This window comes from Eufriesea mexicana, unplaced genomic scaffold (assembly GCF_001483705.2).
Source record: "Eufriesea mexicana isolate 0111107269 unplaced genomic scaffold, ASM148370v2 scaffold12690, whole genome shotgun sequence".
Classification (NCBI taxonomy): domain Eukaryota; kingdom Metazoa; phylum Arthropoda; class Insecta; order Hymenoptera; family Apidae; genus Eufriesea; species Eufriesea mexicana.
In genome coordinates, this window is record NW_016920259.1 from 174,379 (window position 1) to 200,696 (window position 26,318).

General features: G+C 30.2%; 1 protein-coding gene across 1 annotated transcript in view; it reads right to left on the minus strand.

Annotated features, from left to right (window-relative positions):
- Window positions 1-2,434: 2,434 nt before the first annotated feature.
- Window positions 2,435-26,318, minus strand: part of slgA (proline dehydrogenase slgA) — a 35,515-nt gene continuing 11,631 nt past the window's right edge. Inside the window, exons 2-11 of the mRNA XM_017908731.1 lie at window positions 8,678-8,886; window positions 7,962-8,143; window positions 5,166-5,230; window positions 4,713-4,897; window positions 4,364-4,538; window positions 4,050-4,160; window positions 3,837-3,968; window positions 3,301-3,500; window positions 3,004-3,092; window positions 2,435-2,932 (exon numbers count right to left, since the gene is read on the minus strand). Coding sequence (XP_017764220.1) covers window positions 2,727-2,932; window positions 3,004-3,092; window positions 3,301-3,500; window positions 3,837-3,968; window positions 4,050-4,160; window positions 4,364-4,538; window positions 4,713-4,897; window positions 5,166-5,230; window positions 7,962-8,143; window positions 8,678-8,886 — 1,554 coding nt within the window. The 3' untranslated portion in view covers window positions 2,435-2,726. The remainder of the gene's footprint in view (window positions 2,933-3,003; window positions 3,093-3,300; window positions 3,501-3,836; window positions 3,969-4,049; window positions 4,161-4,363; window positions 4,539-4,712; window positions 4,898-5,165; window positions 5,231-7,961; window positions 8,144-8,677; window positions 8,887-26,318) is intronic.

A 26,318-nucleotide genomic window follows, 5' to 3' on the forward strand; every position in this document is an offset into this window, starting at 1 on the left:
TCTTATTTTATATTGATTGATTGATTGAATCAATCTTCCTTCTTGATGCGTTTATAATTTCAAAACGTGGGTGTGGGTGTGTGTGTGTGTGTAATAAAGTTTCTCTCTAAGACAGTAAATTTCGTGAGAACATTACTGTTGAGAATATTATGTTTCTTTTTTTTTTCTTTTTATAGATTACATTTATGTGAACTACACATAAATTAACGCTAACATCATTGAGTGTTGAAAACGACATAGTAAACACTATATTGTATTACTTTCATCATAAATATATTATTCACACATAGGTAAATATTTGTCATAATATTCGAGCTAAGAGAAAGCATCTCTTATAAGTTCATTCTAGCAATAAAATGCACGTTCTTGGTAACGAACGTTACTTCGTATAATTATCTATTGACTCGTGCAATATTTCACGAGGATAGTAACTATTTCTTTATTTTATCTACTCTTTTTTTTTTTATTTTTTTTTTTATTAGTCTCGTGTCATTCCCCTGTATAAAGCCTACCTCTCAATGGTGATGACAAATGCGATCCATCATGTCGCATAATTTTATACTTATAGTATACAAGTTTTTATAACATTAACTACCTAAATTATTGTCATCATCACGAGACATACAGAAGTTAATTAATGTATCGACAGTGACAGTCGAGCACTAAAATATAACAAATAGAGTTATACCTAAATCACTCGCATTCAGCATACCATTAGCTACATAAAAACATTTAGCTATAGCATGTATAACTTTAACAATGCCCCTTTATTAAATCGATTAAATTTTCCTCTTAGGTTGCAAATGTAACACGATTTTCAAGATCTTAATCTCGCTAAAAAATCACACCTTTAAGAAATAATTGATCTACAAACCATAATACTTGTCTAAATGATTGCAAATACAAACTACATACACGGTTTCAAACGCAATTACAACGTATGATAACACAAGAGATCATAAAAAATTGTACGTTCGTGTATTTTACACAAATGAGAGAGGATTTGTTAACAATTGACAAAGTTGCATGTTTAATGAAAATGAAATCCTGCAAGACAAAAACCTATTTTGACCTCTACGAAAGAATACTGATGAGAAAATATCGAAGTGTTATTCAACTGCGTGGAAATTATCCACCACAGGTCGAATTATTTTCATTGCTAGTGGCAAAAATAAAATTTTTATCTTAAATTTAATAAAGATTAAATTAAATTTGTGCGAACGTTGTATACGTTGCTTTCCGAATAAATGAACTTCAACTGAGCAAAAGCAACAGGATTCGTCGTTTGATATGTAAAACAATTAATTGAAACTCGACAAAAATTTATTGTTTATAAATTATAAAGCTTCCTTGGTATTTAATTTCCTTAAAAAGAAAAATTATTAAGAATCGTGTATAAGCCATATCAATAAATGAGACGCGTCATTTAAATAGCGCCATATATCCATGAATATTATTATCTCGTCGGTTGAGAGAAGCAATATTAGGCTGAAGCATAGTGAATCAAGAACTTATGCAACGTCATTAATTATTTATATATTTTTCTTCAATTCCAAGCTTTGCAGTTCTTCACTGTTTCAGCCCAACATTACTTAACTTTCGTTTAACATGCGTAGTAATTGCACAAATAAAAATGGCTCTTACATTATTATTCATTCATACCAGAAATTTAACAAAATATCCTCAAATATTTCCAAACGTTTACTTATTAACAAATTACGGGAGCTATTTACTTTTTCTTTTTTTCTTTTTTGTAAATAATGTGCAAACACTTTCTGATCAAATAGAAATCCAAGTTATGACTCGTAATTTGCCAATATTAGCAACTTTGGTAATATCTGTTCCTGGTAACTACGCATAAAATATTATGAAACTAATAGCGAATGTTCATCCCACGCGAGTATTTTAACTTAGTTAAATACAGCACACGCTATATTGATTTAATTTGACGATTGTTTATACTTTCATATGGAAATCATATACATATATATATATACATATGTATATACATATATGTGTGTGTGTATGTGTGTGTGTGTGTGTATATATTTTCAAACGATAATAAAGTACGTATGTCAACAAATATTCAAACACGTTCGCTATAAATAATCGTGCACGCACGCACTACGAGATTCTTAAATAAAATATAAAACACAGGACTATAGTAGATTTCAGGCAAAAAAGGTATATTTGTTTCAGTTAAAAATTTATCAATTTGTCTTTAAAGCTACTTTATAGAAATCTCTTGTAAAAAAAAGGACAATATTAAAGGTCATTGCAAATGAGATTATTTGATACTAATTTTCAAAACATCTCAATTGTTTTTTTTGCTTTTATAAAAAAATCATTATTAAAAAATATACATGTTCAATATAGCACGTTCGCTCGTGATATTGAGCATGATATTTATTAATAAAGCATAAAATGTGCTCCCTGTTTATAAAAGTCATAGCGCGGTCACTGCGAAGAGCCTTTTAATTAATAGACATAACGAGCAATGAACATAGTTCTACCACATGGTGCGATATTGAGCAGTTTGCACTTGATAATATTCACACTAAGGCAATTTTGTATAATGAATAACACTGCATATTTCTTCCATTCACTCCGACGCGCGCGCGTTTATTTTGCGTACCACAAAAGTCTTTTTTTCTTTTGAATAATTTACAATCACTACTTAAGTTTGATACTTAAAATCTGTCTGTGCAAATGAAACAACTAATAGCTCAGACGGGAGTATAATTTCCCTTCGGATTGTAAAATATTTGCCCCTTCGCGAAACGCCTCAGAATTTCATTCGACAAAAGACGTTTTTCTTTCTTGATCTTCTTAAGTATGCCTCGGTTCTCTTGTGCACGCCGAGAAAGATATGGTAATACTTCTTTGACTGGACCGTAAGGAATATATTTGTACGCAGAGTATCCAGATTGGCCTAAAATTTGTATAAAGTAAAAGTAATCGTACGGTTCTCTCCAATTTTTATTACATAAGAAATAAACATACCTAGTGGAAATGTTATATAATCACACATTCCGAACAACTGGCCAAAACAAATCACCTTATCCTCTGGTGAGATTCCTAATTCCTCCATTCTGTTTTGCCATAAAATATTTAGAATAACAGTTTATGTAATTAGATAATAAATATTATGTCCAGTTTATATACATATAAGCAATTACTTTTCAAACTATTAAAAAAAAATATAAGAAAGAAGTTGCATGGAAACATGTATGTACACGTTAAAATTTGATATATGCTACGTATTTTATGAATATATGAAAACCATTCTACGGTACGTACTTTTCAATTGCAAAACGTACTGTATCCTCATTATGGGACGCAACCATAATTCCGATTTTTTTCGGATCCTCTCTTTTGTCTTTGTACTGTTTCACCCGCCTTAAGCACTCCATCAAAGTCCTATGGTAAGACTCAGTTGTAGCTTCGTACGTAGGATTTGTTGGATCAGGGTAACCCATTGCTGCTGCTCTTGCTCTCTCCTACATTAACAATTTCGTCAATTTCATTCTGAATTTTTAATCGATACAATACAGTCTTGACACTTCATAGTCACTGACATCAAATTACGTGTTTTCCTAAGCTATAGTTAATTACTATTCTTATGCGCTTATTTATGGAGAAATACGTTACCGTTCATAAGTTTAATCGAACCTGTGAAAATTGATATTCGAGAAATTAAAAGTACTAAATCTTGTAATAATGTAACAAGAGACATGAGACAAGAAGAGATATAGAATTCATCTACTTGTACCTAGCAACTAGTTTAGGGCAATAAAAATAATTGTTAATTACAAAAGTGTTGATCTCTTAATTACCTGTTCAATATATGCGCCACGGACGAGTTTAGCGCCAAAGTAGAAGTTCTGACGTTCAGCCTGTTCCAGATCCGTTTTCACTTCATTAAAAGCCTCTTGCAAATATGTCTGGTAAGTGTTGAACACCACGGCCTAGGAAGTAGACCATTTGGGTTTAGACCACTGAAAATTGATTAAGTGATAATATCGCATCTACGGAAGCAAAGCGTTTACCTTATGTGTATTGTACTTGCGCATCATCTCCAACGTTAACCGCGATATCGCAGGTTGGAAATACGTTTGTTCGGCATCTATCATTATACGTACGTTTAATTTATCAGCCACCTGTAAGAAAAGTTAGCAATTCTGTCTTTGCTAACAAACTAATCTTTTTCGTCGTACTTTCTATCATAAATCGTGAAAGTATCAAATTTTCTTTTAAATACAAGGTGTCCCGTATAACTAGTTTATATAGCATTGGAAGTAACAAATTACATAGGACACCCTGTATTTCTTGCTTGTTTCCATTTCTTTTAATGTGTTCATACCGTAACGATATTATTCAGACGTCTTATCATGTTTCTGAACATTTCTTCTTCCTTAGACGTGAGTTGGGTCATAAGCCTCACCATTTTTCCCGTTTTAATGTCTGGTACTTGGAATGTTTCGCTGAGCTCGTAATTCTCGTCCAGAATGCCACTCCATGGGAACAAGTGAATAACTCTGTAAAATGAAAAATATTATCGATAAACGAAGAAATGGAAGAAAATAGGTATTTATTTCAAATATGTATTGATATAATATATATAGAACTAATGGTAAATAAAGAAAACAGACGATATATGACAATGTGCTTGGAAAATTTCTTTATAAGCAGTGATAATTTTTAGGAATTACCCTTCTTTATCCGACTGAAGTTTTTGCAGAAACTTTTGTACCGGTGCTTCATCTTTAATATGTGCCTCTTCAAACTTTTTCCTAAAATCATCAGGCTTAGCATGATGAGTCAAAACGGCACCTTCGCCACCAACTACATCCGACATGTACTGTCGTGCTCGCATAATTACTTCTGATAATTGAAGCTAAAAGTAATAAAATATGCAATTATTTCATACAGTCGTATATATTATTTTTCAATATTAGATAATGATAAAATTTTTGTTTCCTTTTAAAATTACAGCTATGAATAATACAAACTGCTATATTAAAATAATGAAATAGAAAAATTTATTCAATCAACATAATTAGGAGTAGTTGAATGACTTGACTAATTTTATTATATTTCAATTATGATTTAAACTATGATTTAATTTGGCAAGAAAGATTCATCTGTTAAGAAGATTCACTTACTAAAAGTTGAGGACGACCAAGAGCAGTTAATTTAATGGCGGTAAAGCCAACTCCCGTTGAAGCAACTGTACAAAAATATATGAACGAAAAAATATTAATTTTAATGTATTAAAATTGAAAGTAAGAAGATTATCCTTAGAGGAAAAATGGATAAAGGACAAAATAAGGAATAATAGAAGGAAGGATTTTTCTTCTTACCAATTTCATAAATCTCACAATCAATGGAAATTTGGTGTTCCAGTTCCAAACAAAAAAGGTTTTAGGTTCAAGATTTTCATTTGACCCTCTGTAAAAACGCCATTAATCAACAACGAAATCAGGAAACATTATTTTCTAAATAATTATCACGTCGTAAGAAAGAAACAAAATGGTAATGTTCAAAAGAATCCTTAAAAATTGATGTCATGAAAAAATTATGGTACAATTATTTTCTAACTAGTCAACAGGTAACACAAATTTATCTATTGAAAAGATATCGGATAATTATTTTTTAAATAACTAAGATCATTTTTAATTTGTGTTCTCTGATGAAATAAAATAGTGATTTCCCAGAATCTCTCTCTAAATAAATTTGTACCTGCGAAAAACTATCGAACAATTGTCCAAATTCAAATAGAAACTACGTTAGTTGAATGAATAAAATATTTTTGAGCGAACCAAAACCCCGTTATGTCACGTTATTTGGTAACATAGCTGAATAAAAGATCCTCTAGGAGAGATATTTATAGACAGTACGTTTTCTAGGTCTTGATTTCTTTTAAAACTTTTGATCACCATCGCTAAAAATTTTCCAGGGCATCGTATTAAAACGCAGATCAATTTTTCAAGTTTCTATTAATAGAAATTTTCAATGCTTATAAGCTTAAAAATAATTATTAACTTAAAGCAAAGGGTATGTACTAATATTTATTTAGAGCTTTTTTTGAATTTGGAAGTAGATTGATTTAATAAATATACATGTACGTTTATCATTGATTTATCTTTGAGAAGTACAGATACGAAAATACGTATCAGAAACCAAAATAAAATGAACAATTGTAAATTTTTAAAACAGAAGATCCTAATATTTATTCAATTTTTTTAAAACCTTGATAAACATTTTCATTTCTGTCAATTTCTATTCTTCATTGGAATTACTTGCAAGTATCTTCTTTAATTCCTTATTTTTTCAAACTCAAATCTTGTGTATGTAAGAGAGAGAGATACAACATGATAATTCTTAATTTGCATCACGAATTCATTATGTAAATAATTAAATGATTAGAATAGTTTATCAGTTAACAGTTTGTTACTTAAACAGTTGATAATATTCGATAAAAGATTTCGCAGGATTTATTTTCATATAATTTCATTTTGTTTTTAATACAACAGTTTTACTGCATTTGCACTTTTTAGTTTAAATTGTATCATATTTTCTCCTCATATAAATGGATTCTTTCCAACATCGTAAAATGTACCATTAAAGTTTGTATAGGTATTATAGTCTGTGACAAGGTATTATAATACGTCATAAGACCTGCATAATGGCTAATGTTGCAACCTCGTTATAGGGAGACCTATTATGTATATTAAAGAAGTATGTTACATTATTCTGTGGAATTTTATTTTTTTCTTAATATAAAAAAATAATTTAAAAAAGAATCGATAACTACTTGCTTAGTAATGTAGTGAAACAGGTCATGTTCTAATCATTTATTTGCCACCAATCTTGATTTCATTTCAAACTCTGAAAGTCACAACATTGTGTTCTTATTAATCACCCTGTTGCAATCTTTTCTGATTTACCGAGCGTGCAATATTCGATAACTTACACTGAATTCCTTAAGTTATACAATGATTTATGAATTAGCCATAAATTTGTGTGCGATAAAAGTCAATCCCAAAAACACATAAGGCTGGTTAATTTACGTGATCGGTCTTGGAACGACGAAAGTAAGTGTAGGAAAAATTAAAATTGTACGGAAGAAAAGATTTTGGGTGAATAATCGTTCAGAGATTTCTAATTGATTTCTTTTCCGATTATACTTGGTATCGTATATGGTATTTGGTTTCTGTTCGTTCGAAAAATTATTTGAAGAAAAATTGGAAGACTTTAAAGAAAGAATGAGTTATTAATAATTCAGAAATTAAGAATGAATTCTTCAAGCAATTAAAATTAATTTCTTTTTCTCAAATGGAATTGTGTTGTTTTTATATATCAATGCATACACGTTTCTTTCTCTTTTTAAATTATACTGTACGAAAGTATACTTTGTACTGAATAAAACATATTTGCCAGGCATTTCTAACTGATAGCACAAAAATGAGATAAATTAATTTCTAAATATACTTTTCTCTATATTGCTCGTTTATAGTTCAAGAACACTTTTGAAAACCTAGAATAAATTAAAATAAAATAGCAATAAATTGTCTATCTATTTCGTAAAAATGGGGAGATATACCTATTAAATATAATAAAAAATTATTCGATAATTTCTTTAAAAGAATCTTTCAGAAGAGACTCGTTTGAAAGATTAAAAAATTGATTACCTTAAAACCAAATAATTTCAAACACATATTTGAGGTAATTACTAATTCGTGGAATAAATACATCTTAAAAAATAACAACAAATTAAAATAATACCAACTATCTCTAAATTCACTCATAAAATAACAAAACATTCTTCCTTGTCATGTGGACTAAGACTTTTAGACAATAGTGTATATTGCTCTCTTCTTGTCCAGGTTTCTATATGAAAAAGAAAAAGCTAGAATATTTTACACATTAAGACATACTGATTCAGGTAATTCACTCACCGGCTACAGACTCGAGACATCTGATAAATATGTCCATGTTCCGTTCGCAACTTGCTTCATTAAGATAGAAGTACGTTCTTGCCGATGATACTTTATATCGACGATCCGCGAACGTTTTCGCGACATGGTACTTCTTTAAGACACCTTCCCTTTTCTCATCTCCAGCTTCTGACACTGACGCTCTATAAATCACCATTACTCGTATTAAACGGATACTTGCTTAAACTCGTGCTAAAAGATTAATAACAATAAACTATCGACTGCTTTATATTGTAATTTTGCTAATATTATCGTTTTATATTACTATAGTAGCTATAGTTTGTAATTTTAGTTACTTTAGTTGCTATAATTTTATATTACTTTATATTAGTAGCAGTAACAAATAATATGCAACAAAACGTAAGTATATCAAAAAGAGACACTGTTGTAGAAATAGATTTCTCTCAAAAGTCTTGAAATTTTGTTCATTATTATGAAATGATTATTAAAGATATTCGTTCTAAATATGATTCTATCGTTATTTCAAATATTTTGTTAACATTTAGTCTTTTTCTGTTTTAGGTATGGCAGAATTTGTACCGAGTAAATGTTCTTATTTAAAATTGTTCGATTCACATACACGACAAATCCCTCAAGGAGTTCTAGGATTGGCTCTGTAAAGAAACGAATGAAAATAATAAAAAGTTAGAAAAAGGAAAAGCACTATAAATATGTACTGTATTTCACGCCGTTCAGCTTCCTCCTGTGAGATGTCTTCCTCAACGGAATAATCAAGAATCGGTTTCACGCCGAATTGTCGCAATCTATCCAGGACTGGAGTGATTTGTACCTCGTCTTCGCCAGCGACAAAGTGACCGTAAAATGTAGCCTTCATAATCCTCGCAAAAAGCCTCTCGCCAAATAACTGTTTGCTGAATTTCATTAGCTGAAACAAAACGAGATATGTATATTCAACAACTAACTGAATGAGCTTAAAATTACATAATTAGCCTTATCGTCCTTGGCGTTAAGGTTCAGTAGTCATTTCAGGAAAGTATTATAGTAATTTTCTAAACGAAATAATTCTACGTTGTAACATATTTTCATTGCAATTATTTCGCAATTAATTCATTTTATTTCTATCGCAGAATTAAAATTAAACGACCAAATCCGATCCACACCGTTGAGATCATAGATGAGCCAACGATATCAAGTTCAGAATAAGTATTATTTCCAAGTATTTCAACAATTACTTTCTAATAATTATATATATTACTTCAAATGTGTTCACAGGGGTTTTAAACGATCTCCATTTACTTGTAAAGTAAATAAAATTACGAAACACGTCTGCTGATCTTCGACATGTCTGCTACCTGTTGTCCAATCTCATTTGATCACAGCCAACGCGTTGTTTTCAATAGAAGCATCGAAACAATAATCGTGGCACGAGACTTGGCGAACAGGTAGGTCACGAAATAAGTCCAGTACATCCTACTCATTCATCATCGAATCACGCGCTTGAAACTGAACACGTGAGTTTCTAGTAAGATATGGCAAGGTTCCATCTTATTCAGGCAACGTTCTAGTTCTTTTACACACAGCTTGCTAATGATTCATCTTTGAAAACCGTAGAAGATATATGGTTCAAAAAAAGTATCATTTTCTGCAACGTAATGCTGTTAAGTGAAACGTAATACTTAAGGGGTATTAATCAAAAGTATTCATCGCACAAGTAAGTGAAATATTAATAACACGAATGACATGAATCTTCGATTAATACCATAGTACAAGAAAAAGAATCACCTGTCGATAAATGAGATTTATTACGTGTAGAGAAGTCGGAGGAACAAAATGAAAAATTTGCAAACTTTCTTATTAATTTGTGCAACGAAAAATTTACCATTACAGGAAATTTTGAGAAAATCGCAAGTGGATAAAGTTTTAATAGGACACCATATATAGGGAATGAACTGGGAAATTAAATGGAGCATAAGCATAATGATTTTCTAAGAAAAAATTCGCATGTTCGTCATCTTAGCACCATAATTTTTTCATAGATGGAACAATGTATCCTTAAACAGAGATTACAGTCGTTTCTTCAACGGAACCATGCAATTTTTCCACGCGAATAAAACGATTTCCAAAATGATTTCTTTCTTTAAAGTAGATTTTATAAACATCATTGTTCTTGCAGTATCACATTGAAAAATTAATTATTTATAACGTAAGCAATTATAACATTTCATCTATTTATTAATAACGTCCAGTTGTTTATGAAAACATAATTACTTAATGACTTTAAGGGGATAATTTTGTTGTGATATTTCAGAAATTAATAACAAATAACAGTTCACTGATATATTTGCAGCTGAATCAAAATTCAATTAAAATTCATGGGTTTCTTAACTTGCAAAATAAGTATTTCTGTTATCGTTGAAGTTTTTCTAAAAATTTTCAATCTTGGTTAGTAATCTAATGTTCTTCTTATTTGATTTCAGGGGATTCGATTTCCACTCGAGATGTTCGTTCCATCAACGTGAAATACGATCAATATATATACAAGAACATAACAGCAAATGGTAAGGTACAATATAAAATAAATACAATATTTTTCAAATAACACAATTGATTTATATAATGATATATTTTACGATTCCATTTAAAAAGGAGAAAAGAAGGTAAAATACAATATGGAAAATTAATTGCAACACGTGTAGAAGAAGTCACAAAATATGGGGAATTTAATTAAACCGAAAAGCAGGAATATTTTCTGTAAGGTTTTTATGCGTTTGTTCGGAAAAAGAGCCTCGGGACCTTATTCATCGTATACAAAAATTGGTAAATGCACCATAAAATTAGTAAATGCGTGTTTTGCTTCTACGTTCTGCTAACAAATTTGCTATTTCTTTTCGTACGTGAATAAAATTGCAGTGTAAAAGCTATAAAAATAATTTTGAACCCAAAACAGAGGGTAGAACAATCAATAATATAAAACAGGATATTTCATAACACGTAAGCCATGGAATAAAAATAATAAAAATACCGAAATCTTTATATATTTTGTAACATATATGAAATTATTTTTTAGGTATAATGAAATTTGAGGACTCGAAGATACAATTGCATTTCTTCCAAAGACGAAAAGTATGACGAAAATATGAAACATGAAATTTCCAAAGTACAGTTGTAAGTACATTTCATCTTTATGTTTTATATATTTTTTCCCTTTTTTAATGAAATTTACTAATAATTTTGTATTTACCCACAGCATTCTGGTGTTAAAGACATTGCCCTTTGTACCACATTACTTTCACACTCCTCGGTATTACAATTGCTACATAAAAATCTTAATAATTCGTCAAAATTTGAGAGATTAATTAATTCACAAATTAAATGACAAAATCATCGTAACACGCGATAGTCTTCCCGCGTAAAATCACGTAAAACGACCAATACAATAGCAACCATAAATATTAGGTTAAAAATACCGGTGTAAAAAGAATGTATATGTAAAATGACATTTTTTATTCTTTGAAATTCGCCTGCACAGCTTTTACGTAATTCCACCACGAAATCACATTACGCGTAATACTCTGCAATGATTACTCTGCCGTGGTCATTTTCGCGATAAAAATTAGCGTCCAGCTGCGCTCAATTATCATAAAAATTATAGTTGGAAACGCGTTCCTTTCTTTATATATGACGGTTCTGTCAGTAGCAATTAGTTGTGACGTCAACGACATTCAACATATAACTTTTTGCAACGATAAAGAAGAAAATTTAGATTTTTTCCTAGGCATTATGCAAATTACCGTGTCGGTCAACCTTTCTTGAATCGTGTGTTTTCAAAAGAATCTCTTTTGACAACGTATGTATACATAAATAACTCGTATACAACTCCTTTGAGACGAGATCTCGCAAAAATTTCCTTATGATGCACGTTCAGAAGACATGCAAATAAATGATGAAATAACATAGATTTTGTTTTTCTTCTCGATCTCGGTACATTATAAAGAAGGAAAAGTTTGTTTTAAAATTAGAATTTATCTTCTAGCCATAATTTATCATTTATTGTCGATGTGCCATTTTTAAAATACTAAATAATTATAATAATAATAATAAATGAAATTCTTCTTGACGATATTCGCGTTTAACTCGTAAAAAATAAGATAAATGAATATATTTAATTAGGTTCTTATTTCAATAAGAGTCAGAATTAACATTGCCAAAATCAGCTACGCGTCTTCTACAACTACAAAAGTAAAAAATATATAATAGTATAGAATGGATCTACAGATACAAAGATATAAAGAAACTTTGAACTCAAATATAGGAATCCAATTGCATAAAACACAACTGGACAGGTTTTTTTTAGTAAAGGCAAATATAAATATTATATTTCACTCAAAGATTTCCTTATTCTTCGCAAAATCGATAATTTTAGATTCATCTTTTAGTTGAACAAAAACGTAAATTCGCCTCTACGATTTCTGAAGAATTTTAAGAATTCTAAGAACCATTTCTTCTTCATTGTTCTCGTGGATAATGATAGATAATGATACAATAATAACTGTATCGCGTGATTGTAAGTTTACGATTAATAAACGAGAATATTTCCGTTACAGATATAATGCCGTATAGCACTGATCATTTGCATAAATGAATTGTTAAGGCGTAGTGACGAGTTGCGATTTGCATCTGTGACTCATGTTGTTACCAATTCCTGATCGTCAGAGATAAACGCATCTCATTCACTGTGCTCGCATGATCGAAAATGTGATTCTTTCTCTCGAAACATTCTCCTCCTTGAACCTTCCATCGTGTTCCTAATGTTTATGTCAATCGTGTAATAATTATGGATGTGTAGGTATTCTTTTTAATGAACCTTCTTTAAACAAATAGAATTGTTAAATAAAAAATTAGTTCGTATGTATTAATATAGGAGAAAAAAATAAATGGAAATAGAGAACCGGTTTGCAGTACCGTTTATCGCTGAGTGACATTAGTCTAAAGACATGGTTGGAGCATACAGACCGGAAGTTGAAGGAAGGGTTATTCACATGTTAGTATAGTAGCTTTTGTTCTATATTTCTGTGCACTTCATGCTGTTGCTATCACATATGCTTATCTTTATAGATAGAATTATTTATACATACGTTTCCTCATCACTTAGAGATTGTAATAAAACGTAAAAATATAAACGTATTAAGGCTTTGTCGTATTTTATATCTTTGAGAATAGAAATGATTGTTAAACGGAATTTCATTGCACTCGGTATACTTCACATAGAAATCTATTTTTATTAATACCAAAAGCATTAAAATTTTTCGAATATTCCCTTTCTTGTATATGAAAATCTCGTTAGAAGTCAATTTACAATTATTTCCAGCTAAGGATTATATCCCCCTAATTGTAAAGTGATTTTCATTTGTTTCGTTCATTTTGTTCAGTTTGTCAGTCGTATTCATATTTTTGTACAACAGTTTCATAATGGTGGATGTTATCGTGATAATTACAAGTAGTTATTCGATAAAAGCAGCATACAATTTCAATTTATTAATTATAAACATTTCAAACATTAGACACATTGCGAATATTGTATTTTATAATTTTTATAAATTTTATCTTGTAGTTGAATATCAGAAATATTCAATTTATGAGTAGGTATTCGAAAGTCCCTGACTACATAGTATTTTCAAGGACTGTATATATTACAAATAATTGATGGTTATTTTGTCTTGCTACAGTATAGCATTTCGAAACATGCACTTCAACTTTAAAAGATTGCACGGTAGCATAAATTTTTTAAGAAATATAAACTAGAAAATTCACAGTTTCGATAAGAAAAATTATACGATAAATATGTATTACATATTTATATGATATTTTTAGGAAAAATTACAGGGCACTTGCTTCTAGAATTTACATGTAATAAATTTCATAGAAAAATTTCAAACCGGTCATAAAATTGTTAATTAATAATGAACAGGGAATTCAATGCTCATCATAATTAATATTTTTTCACAAATGTTTCCCGAATAATCACGTGTTTCGTTTACATACTTCATGTGTAGATACTAAATAAGTATTCTTATTTTTAAATTTCGGAGGAACTGAAAAAGTGCTGTATAATTCTAATTTCTGTGTCACTGAATAATTATGAAAATACCAAATCAAATAGTCACCATTACAGAATGTAGTTTACATATGTTTCAAATGCCTTTCCATATACCTAGATACAGCTATATGAAATTTTTATTCAAATTCAGGCACTAATGTCTTGTCTTGGAATTCTGATTTCCAAAAGAAAATAAATGTAACTTATTTCCTTCCTTCTTTAAATTCTATAAAATGCAGGTAGTCAAGGATCAATAGAGATTTAAACGAGATTTTTTGGGTTAATTTCCGATGTTTCTAAATATTTCAAAGAAATATTGTCAAAACCAGAATCACGTAATGAAAGATTCCGAATAATTTCTAATTGGTTAAAATATCCGTGAAAAATGTTTAATTAATATATTCAATTAGTTATTGTTCATAGACCGTGCAAAGATTAAAGTAAATTAATTTTCGATGCAAAATAGAGCAAAAAATAGGTTAGTGAAAATGGAATTCTAGTCAACGAGCACAATAGCTAGCAATCCAGTACTTGACACAGAAATTCCAAGACGTCATCGAACAATGATGTTCTTCATCTTTGAATGATCTTCCCATTGAATCGAAAGTTTAAGGATTTAGAGATTCAAGCAGGTACTTCGGAATTCTTTTTCTCCATATCTACATATATTATCATTTTAATTAATATTCAGTTAAACCAATGATTTAATGCATTTTAAATGATTCCGATTATACGCAAATATTAACACATCTCGACATTGTGTATATCGTTTGTTACTGTTTGTATTATAACACGGTGTAGGTTATTACTATACTAATTTCTGGAAAGAATCAACTACAACCTTAACGTCGCATATCCGAATAAATGAATTCAGGAAGGAATTAAAATTTGCATATTCAAATTGGCAGCATGGTCAAATTCTTTTTTCAGCTAGTAATCATGATTCTTAAAGACCATAGTTCTCATCGATTCTTAATATTGTAAAATCGTAGTGAAATTGGACCTTGCTTTTTTGTGTTTAATATCATTTTCTTTTTAAATAAAATTTAATTACGAAAATTTAAGATTCAGCTTCTTTTAATATATACGCGAAATTTAATTTGCGTCTTACTACTTTTAATATGCATAGAATGTAATTTAAAGATCTATGAGCTTTCGTAAGTAAATATCTAAAAGCAAGATTTAATTCGAAATTGTTCTATTCGAAACAAGCAGATAGATTAGCTGTTACGATTTACGATGATAGGTATCACTGACTCGTTGTCAAATAGACTATCGCGTGACGTGGGTTTAGTAACAAATGAAATTAATCTTGCAGATGAACATGCCAATTGTGCATGAAATATGTAATACCGTTGTCCACGTGCCAGATCGTATAAAATATGCAGAATAAAAATAGTCTCGAGACCTATGAATGATATAGCCGATTGGGCAATCGAAATTCGGGTCGTACGAAACTCGTTCCGCCAACTGAAATATTTGATTATTTGAGCAATACCTTAGCTATTTTGGCAATTAAATTAACATCGTAACCGATATTTCTTCAGGCATATTAAAAAAATATAAAAAATATAAAAATATAAAATATCTAAATATCTAAAAAAATCTTTAAAAAAGTCTAAAAAAATATCCTTGTACTTGGAGATTAACTCCTTGCACTCGGGGTTGCAATTTTCAATTTTGTTGCCAATAACTCCCTACTAGTTTAAGTATTTTGTTTGAAATTTACTTAACAGAACACTTCCTCGATTGCTACTTATTTTAAAGAATTTTGTTTACTGATTATGTTAAATATTGTTCTCGTACATTGTTGTAATTTATATTTTGAATTTAAGATATTCAAACAATTACTTATTTTCTGTTTTCTTGTTCAGTATATAAAGAATCAAAAAACATCGAGTGTAACTCGATATAGGAGTGCAAAGGGTTAAACCCTTCAAACAAGTGTTTTTTAAAAATGAATATAATAATATGACATAATATAATACAATATAATATAAATTATAATATACATAAATCAAAAAGTAAGTAAAGTTAAGTCCAACTGTTAAAATAAAATGTATAGTTAGCCCTAATAGGTTTCACAGTCAGTCATAGTCATCTTTGTCGGTGATAACAGAAAAAATTAAGACAATTCAGTAGATTCTGTAAAAATTACTTTGGTAGCTATTGTCCTATCTAGTATTGAATTAATTATAAAATATTGAAAAATTAATTAACAAAGATTAGAAATTAAAATATAATCAAATTGGCAAATGTGCATCGATTTTATGTGCACTATAAATTCATTTTATATTAATAGGACAGTTTACTATTTTATGTAAATCTTTTATTTAAGTCATTATTAAAAATAATAATAATAATTCATTACAGGGGAATAATTATATTATAGAATGATAATAACAAGAATAAACAGAAATTAAATGACTAAAATTCCATGATATGCGTTAAATAAGGTCACTTACTTCACTGGAGAAAGGACTGTAAATATGTATGCATAAACATATGGATACTGTCCTCGAACATGTACATCCGATTTCGTCGATTCGTTTCACGCTAATCTGAACACGTGACAAGGTAATACGTTAGGTTTATCCACCTATTGGGCTTCTGGCACCATGTAGCTTTCCACCATTCGAAACACAGGTGAGGAACTCTACTAGTGATGAGATTAAATGGAAGGCTTGGTAAAAAAAAATATTAAATAACTTTTATCCCAAAAACTAAAGAAATGTAGGAAACTATTCAGAATATATATTTGACTAAACAACTTTTTAATTCATTTTTAAATCTTCAGTTTTAATATTTCGTATCTAGACTCGAAATCTTTCTGTTCATTTTAATGCAATATTTCTTATATTTTTGACGTAATTCTAATGTCTATTTATAAAAGAAATGGCCTAGTAAATCTATTTAAAATTCAAGAAAATTTGAATAATTAGTGCCTCGTATAGTAAGATACCATAGTGTAGTAGTCCAATATGAATGATTTCTAACTTTTAGATAGCTATGTATCTGGTGTACAATACGAACACGATGTTCATAAGTTATTGATTAGAAGTGCATATAGTGGCTGTGTGAACTGCATCTAGCAACTCTGCCAGGATCAATACGGTCTTGGCAAAAACGCTCATCCTTAGACATTAGCTGCTAGTCAATAACCTCTACCATTCTTGCTTGACTAACAGAAAACAAGGCATTTCGACCTTGAGAACAAATGCTAAAAGGATAAAGTGAATTATTAATAGAATTTCCCTTAAAAACTCAGCTCCATATAATTCGTTACATACTTCTACAAAGTTATATACAAAAATTAAAATGCACAACATTTTCATTATCTTTTCGTAATAACGGAAAAGTTTCGAAAAGACGAATAATGATAAAAATTGCTTATTTGTATCTACGTCTTTTATTTTGATTCCATGTTTTATTTCATTTATTCACGTATCAGAAGTTTAAAAAAAAGCAATTAAAATGGTAAAAATAAGAATCTTTGAGGGAAGAATCGATGTTATATTGCTTGTCTTATCGAATCTGATATTCATTTCCCTATTTTATACGTATACCTACGAAAACAACAGGCATTTCAGCTCTTGCGATCTCAAAATATTTGGCGTGTAGAGCACCTTCCAAAATTAGATTTAATTCGTCGACCTCCTTTTACAGAGTTGCAAAATACGTACAAAGTGGATGTGAGGTTCAACGAAAACTTAAATAAGAACTGACATCTTCTATCCTTTACTATTTCCTTCTTTTCCCTATAACTTTTAAAAACAATCTTTCGATCCATTTTCCAAATTATTATCCCATTATTATCACCAATAAAACGTCGTATCAAGGAAAATGGGATTAAAAAGTAGCAACTAAATGATTCCAACCAACCATCCATATTTCTTGTAATTATCTCATGATTTATATTAGATATACATAGATAGTGAAATATTTATTAAATATAAATTAGAATTCGGTACTTGGAACGTAGCACCTGTAGAAGAGGCCGTGAGAATAGTTTCCAATTTGAATTATTACCAAAATTCGCCAATGTTCATTTTCTATCCTCAAGGGCAATGGCAATTACGAATATGGTCAACAGATACTCGACAAAATTTACGCATATTAGCTAAATAACAATAAACGTGATGAGTCGCAGCCTGAAAATAAATCAGTGGACGATTGTGATGCAAACGAAAAGGGTTGAACGTAATTGCGATCGCGTTTCTTCATCGATCTGATCTCGCTAGGTTTCACGGGATAATTCATCGTTGAAATCGTAGGAATCAAGTATCAAAGGGGCAGGAATTTCCCAAGCGATGAATAGATCGAAAAATACTCCATTCAATGTTATTCTTCACCCGTAATCACGATTGTTGTTAAGATTACTAATTACTATTAATCTCCCGTATTATTGGATAGGGGGAAGACAATTGGCTATCTGTGAAGGTACAGGATAATTCTATAAGGTACTGTTATAAGAAACGTAAATAATTATACGATCTTTGTACCTATTTTTAAAATGGTATCGTTCTTCGGCATTATTTTCTACAATTTAGATACGTGATTAGCAATATTTACAAAAAACGAGTCGCAAAATACATCGACTAATCGTTTGTTTAGATAACACCGATAAGAAAGTTTTACAAAGATTATTACAGTTTGCCAACGTTATATATGCCCACTGATAAGTACACAATAACCAGTCACTGAAAACAGAAGAGGGTGTGTTTCTCGAGTGGAACACTTCATAAATTCGTTAATTATATGGAATTATAAATTTTATATATTACATAACAATAATATTTGTTTCGTTGTTATATTTCTCGTATTTAATTTTTAATCGGTATCAGTTTCCGCTATAATTAGATGATCGATATTTTAATGCAACTTACGTGATAAAAATAATACAGAATAAAATTTTATATTAAACAGTTTTCCAATAACAAAGGGTGGGATTTGAGATTATTGAAATATTTGAAAGAAATATATTTTCTGTCAAATATATTACCACAAACTTATGCGTATGTTATAAAAACTAAAACATAATACTTTAAATATAAATTATAATAGAAATAGCTAAATTTAATCAAATTTGGACCTAATTAAACATTAAGTAGAGAATGGGAAATTGAATAAAAATCTAATATAATAAATAAATTATAAGTTATAATATTAAAATACAAATTAAAAATTAAATATTAGGTTATTGAGAGCCTAAAATTCTTTCATCCTTTAACCGGTATAACAGATTCTAAAATAGACAAAGAGTTTCTGAAAATACACAATGATTTATTCTAAGATTTTGAATTTAAAAGTCCTATAACAATGCTTAATATAAAGAGATACGCCATGAGCGTACTTGTCTGTACAAAAAAGATCCGTGTCATGATCAATAATCTCGCAACAGGGTAATTTGTGATATAAATATTTATGGCTATTAAAATTTTTACGGTTGTTTAAATTATCGAGACCATTAATCATTTTATACAAATCATTATTACACACCGTACATTTTGTACCGGTGTGTGTATAAAAATTTATAATGGCTTCTAAAAGTTCTCAGCTGAGTAGTAATTCTGTTTCAATTTAATATGTGCATTCATTAATTTCTTTCTACGAAGAATTTAATGGTGTTTTGATTTACAAACTATAGTACATGTAGTACATGTGCAGTGGGATTTTATTTTCAGAAACTCTTTATCTTGTGTATAGAATAAAATGATATTATAATTAGAGACTTTTGATAGCCATCGTATATTTTTAATAATGATTCATAGTTAAATAGAGATGAGATAATTATTTCTTATTTTTAAATATATATCTAATAAAAATATTTGTTTATAATTGAAAGATAATATAGTGACAAATTCAAGTACATCGTAAATCTTTACTATAGCCAAAATTATTTAAATTATACCTAAAGATAAATACAGATATTCGTGTACAATTAAACTAGAATTTGAATAACGAATTTTATTTCTATAAAATTTCAATAGTATTATATATATCCTCTAGTATTTCTATATATACATAGTATGTACATTACTTCCACAGTGGTCTAAAACTTTTCTCTTCCTAGATATACATAGATCGTGAGACTCTATGAAATTTTCAGCTAAATACAATGCTTTCGTGAAACACGGTGATAGTAGCTAGAAACTAGATCGATACGTGATGTACGAGCCTAGAAGCCAAGAAAAACGACACTAGGGAAATCAATGCAGAAACGAGTAACAGAAACAATAGGAGAAACAGAAACTTCGTGTCTGATATGATATCAGTAGCATAAGGTTGGAAATTAAAAACATGCAATTGAAACCGTAAAAAATTTAGTATTTAATAAAAGGGTAAAATATCTCGCCACTTTTCAACCCATGAAACGAGAAGAATATTAAACTAAATAATACAACTATTCAACAAATTAATTTAATCCAATAGCTACAACACTGCACTGATTTGAAACAGATAATCCGGAAAAATTAATTCACCGATATATTTAAATAAATAAATTATTTAGCTAAAATAGATAAATCAATATTTTCAAAATCATGTGACAATAAAAACAGTATAATATGCCTCACAAGAAAGTGCAAACACGGAATAATTTATAAATGTAAGGACTGTAAAGTATTTCATTGTACTATCCTCCGTTTTGTTATACTATATCATAAAAAACAGGATTACATAAATTTTAAATACGAAATAAAAAAAATAAAAGTAATAAAAATAAAAGATATTATTAAAATAAGATACGATACGATAGTAGGATAAGAATTTTCTGACATACACAACTTTATCGTAAATCATTACTCTTCACCTAGCGAACTATATGAGAAAATTCTTTCCCCGCTTAGGTCACTTCTAAAAGTAACAGTGTTCTTTGTTCTCTCACTTTTTTAAATCAGCAATTTTTCACGACAGTACACTTGATTCGACAGTTTTTGTCCAAAAATAAAACTACCCCCGCTTCTCACTCACCAAATCCACTCCAATCACTGACTTACCTCTCTATGACACTGTTCTTAAAAGAAACTAAAAAGTGCATTAAAAGTGTGCTTCTAGAAGATCCAAAAAGTGAAAGAAAATTCAGATCCTTGTCTACAATGAACTCTCACACATTTATAAAACGCTATCTAATACAATATATGAAAAGACAAACGAGTATCATTTAGGAATACAGATGCAACTCCAAAGAGAAGGTAAAAATGCTTGTACAGAAAATACGTGACAATTTAAATAACCCAAGATGACAGATAAAAATACTCTTAAAAAATACTCTTACAACATGGGTAATGAAAATTCTATCGATGGCACATGAAAGAAAAGGAAAATACCATGAGACTGCATCACGTGATTTGATAAAAATCGACTATATCTGTGCACACAGCAAGTGTACATTCGCATGACATTTATTCATAAATAACCTAAGTTCAATCTGCAGATCGGTATCTACGGTATTCTAGAATTTTCGAATTACAGTTGCGAAATTCACAACGAAAACGATATCGATAAATCTGTCAAGCTCGATGAGACTGGAAGAGCACACGCGTGAAACCGATTTAAGACGAAATCTCCCGTTTATACTCGATGCTCATTGATGAAATTAATTAAAACGTTTCGACGAATATGCCTGTCGCTCGCTGTTAATGAAAGTATAATAACGAGGACAACGAACAACAAATTTCTTTACTGCGATAATGACCTACCTCTTCGTTATACTCCTGTCCACCGAGAAAGAAAAGAGAATCTGTTATTTTAATGTTGTTAAGAAATTACTCGGGTGAAAACTTGTAACGAACGACGGGTGTTTGAATCATTGTGCCAGCAAGTTGCAACGAATAGGTATTGTTATATTATAAATTACATGCCATCATATATAAGGTGAGTAAACAAGGAATATCATGGAAGAGCTTTATGAAGAAAATCAATTATTAAACCTTTAAGTACAGAGAAGTAATTCGACAAATTTTATAAAATCATTTTATAGGACAAAAGACTTAACATGGATAGAATTTAATTAAATTGCACTGTCCTCTTGGATTATTAAAGTATTACTGGGTTAAGTTTCTCACAGAACAAGGGGAGTATCTTGGATAGGATTTAAATCGGTTCTAATATTCGTTGAACGCATGTTTCTTTTTGCTAATTCATTTAGGAAGACCTTGACACACCTTAACCACCGTCCGAAGTTTGAGATAATACCTGACAATGTGTTTGTGATTCCCTCCTTCGTGGGTTATTAAATATTCTTCGTGGAAAATTAATTTCTTAGTCTAGTTGCTAATTTGAGCTATATCCTATATAGTTTATTTTTCTGTCAGCTGTTTCATGATTATCGAGATTCTACATTGTGAAAGAACACGTTGATTGAGCATTACTGAAAATGTCTAATAATCAATCTATCTACCTAATTGATAGCACGAGCACCCATCACTAGCAAAAGGGTTTTCTAGCTAGTGTCTTCTAGCAAAAGAGTGTGGCAATAGTGCTCATCTAAAATATTCTAAAATAATATAAGAGTAGATTAGAATATTTTAGATAGGCACTACTGCTACACCCTTTTGCTAGAAGTCACGCTAAGAGTGCAAGCGATGGGTTCTTTCACAATGTAGAATCTCGATAATCGTGAAACAGCTGACAGAAAAATAAACTATATAGGATATAGCTTAAATTATAAACCAGGATAACAAATTAATTTTCCACGAAGAATATTTAATGACCCACAAAGGAGGGAATCATAAACACATTGTCAAGGTCTTCCTAAATGAATTAGCAAAAAGAAACGCGTTCAACGAATATCAGAACCGATTCAAATCCCATCCAAGATACTCCCGTTGTTCTGTGAGGAACTTAACCCAGTAATACTTTAATAATTCAAGAGGACAGTGCAATTTAATTAAATTCTGTGCCAATGGATTCAGGTCTGATGGATCGATCGGTTCGAACGTTAAATTAAATTAAATTACTCTGAAGTATAGCGAAATACTATTATTTTTGAAATATCGTTGTTCCTGTTATAGTTACGCTTTCGATCTTTGTGAAATTCCATTCGAACGATTATTGACGTGTTTTTAAAATGCATGGAAATCCCCATTCAATGTCCTATTCTCTATATATCGAACATCTCCCATTCGATACCCCGTTCATTAAATCCTTTGATTGCCAACCAATCGTGAACGTTTTCGCGGGCAACTTCTGTTCAATATCCCTCCCGTTCATTATGACTCTTGATTGCGGACCTATTCGAATACGTTCAAGTGACACAGACCGTCTGTATGCGGTTGTACGAAATGGGTATCATTTTAGCGGGAAAAATACAGTAACAAACTCGACACCAAGGGAGGAAACGTACGCACTGCATGGATTCAACGCATTGGATTCCATGACCTGCATTCTCGGAACGACGCCGGCAATTTATGGTAATTCAAACTGTTCCGTGAATTCAGAGTTTAGATTGCAGCCGCTCTTTACGATACGAGGGTAATTAGAATCGTGGCTGATAAGCGTTTTTGACGCGACCGAATAAATAAAGTTTGATTGGAATGTTTCGATGCAAGCCTAGGGTTGCTAACAGGGGAGCACATCGAACCTGTACTCGCCGATTTTTATGAGGCTTAACGAAAAGAGTGATTTTGCGAGAAACATTTCACAAGCCTCATCTTAGCTTTTATTATCGCTACAATCTCACTTTGGAATTCGATGTTAGATAATCTTAATCTCGTTATTTTATATTGTTTCCTATTAACTAATAGATAAGGTGAATTTCGTCTGCCATCAACTTACTCTAACTTACTCTATTTTAGAGAAGTACTGCGTCGAGACATTGCTATAGATAAAATCCCACTTGAAGTGAATTAATGTCTTAAATTAAACTTTAACTTAAAATTTTTCCCACGTTCGAGATAAAAAATAAAAATGGAGAACGAACGACATGAACGGTGAAGAAAGAGAAAAAACTTTACTCTATCCCAGAAAACAATTTTTGCCAACTCCTCTCCGATTTATTCTGGAGAAGTACTATCCACAGAAGTTGGTACTCGATGTGAAGTGCAGACAGCAGTTTCACGGGTAATTAACCATCGATAATGTTCTCGTTAAGGTTCATGCAAACGTTGCTGCAATGTGTGTCTGACATAACGTTGTTATCGTTCGCTCGCGCTTTCGTTGAAAGATCGAGTTAATCGTATAATGTAAGTACTTAGTACGCTGTAGCACTATTACACGAGTACGCAAATTGGCAAAGGTAGTCGCATACTCTGCACCCCATTATGCAGTTTATTAAGTTTAAATGGTTTGTTCCGAATCTTTCAGTCGTCGTTTCTCTTTGGTATTTTATTTCTTTTTCAGGATAGAGAGTATGGAAATTTTGTAAGACGAGATTAAACTGGACAGGAATGAATGGTATGCTGTCGACTAGTAGCTTATTAATTAACTTTAATTAATGTATATCGTATATTGTGATATAATTATTATCATCGATTCTTTCACGAACACGTATAAGTTTCAGGTAATATGGTTGTTAAGGGGTCATACAATTATAGCATTATGTCACCAAATATTTTCTTAATATTTTGAATATAAAATATTAAAAATTACTTAATATTGGTAGTGTATCATAGGTGTAGAATATGAAAAAGGGTTTAACGACATAAAAAAGTAACGGTACCCAAGCTTCTATAATATTATCATATTTTTCTCTCTGGTATATATTCTTCAAAATCTGCAAATTAACTGTTACAAATTTCTAAAACTTTTTGCTTTGCTTTATCCTGGTTTACTATAGCTGGTTACTTTAGGTACCCCTAATACATATCAGGTTCAATCTTCGCTATTAATCACAATATTTTCTTATCGCGGTGTATTGTCTGCTTCATAAAAGCTATAATAAGGGAGATATCCCTCCACAGATCAATTAAATAATCGATCATTTCAATTCGTATAAAAATACAAATTGTGAGCTTTTGAAAGGTGACCGAGGTATTTGAAGATCTTACGCTATGAATTTGAACGGAAAAATCAGGAAGTTCAACAATAATTTGCAGAGGTCGATTTACGAGAGGATGTGAAATTGGAGTCGAACGTGTATGCATGCTTGAAACTCAATGAGTATTTTACATGTATAATCTCGGGTTCCTTGATGGTGAGACACTGATTCGCGCAATTTGCAAACGTTCACCAGCTAGACGTATACCTTATTTGAACTATTCTTTCGCGTAATGTTAATGGAAACATATAAGTTGCCTTACGAGGCAGTATGTCATAATTAAAAATCAATTTCGTTCAAATCTACTTTGAAATGTTTAAATCGAACAAGATTTGTTAAAGTTTAAAGTCCCATTTTTTACATAAACAACTTTATTTGTAAATTTTATTTGCGCGTTTAGAACTATTAACTAAATAGAGTTAAATTCTTTTGTTTACTTCAATAATATCATTTGAAACTTGATATGTTTATCAACACCTTAACTCATTAATTTTTCCCCCATTTTTTTGTCTTTTGTTTCAATGAAAAGTTATACATAAAGAATTTTTCAAACTATTGCATAAAATATGATATAATGTTATAATATTATAGTATAGATAGATTTAATAAAATACACGTAAAAAATAAAAATAAAAATGTGAAATAATAGGAATCTTTCTATTAGATTTTCAATTATTAAAATTCTTTTTTAAATGACTATTTTGAAATATATTTCTTAATAAAGATTGTATATTTCATATTCTCACAAAATTATTCTTGAGATAATCCTAATGATCAATTTCATTTGATATGTGTTAATTTATAATAAATATATGTATTTATTTATTATAAAATATAACAAATCGATATGTTATCTATGTACTCTTTGTAAGTACCCTTAAGAAAGTGATATTCAAACAGTCTATAAACTGTTAAATAACCAGACTTCTGTTAGTACTAGACGACACACTGTTTAACTTCTGTCAATACACCTAATCATCTTTTCGTGCTAGGTATTTTCCAAGGCTTCATTCGCGAATATGTTCGCCTTTCGCTTGAAAGTATAAGTTCTTTCAAAGTTTAACTTGCTAACTAGTGACCTATGGTTACTCTCAACAATTTGTAAATGGTATCGAATTAGCAATGTTTCTGTGGCTAACGTTTATTCTTTATTAGATTTTGTAATTAGAAACTATATTAGCTAAAACATTCCTTATCGTTATATTAAATTATACAGGCTCAAAACTAACTCATAAAATTTAATGTCTTGCTTTCATTTTTTAAATGTTATTATAAGACTTAA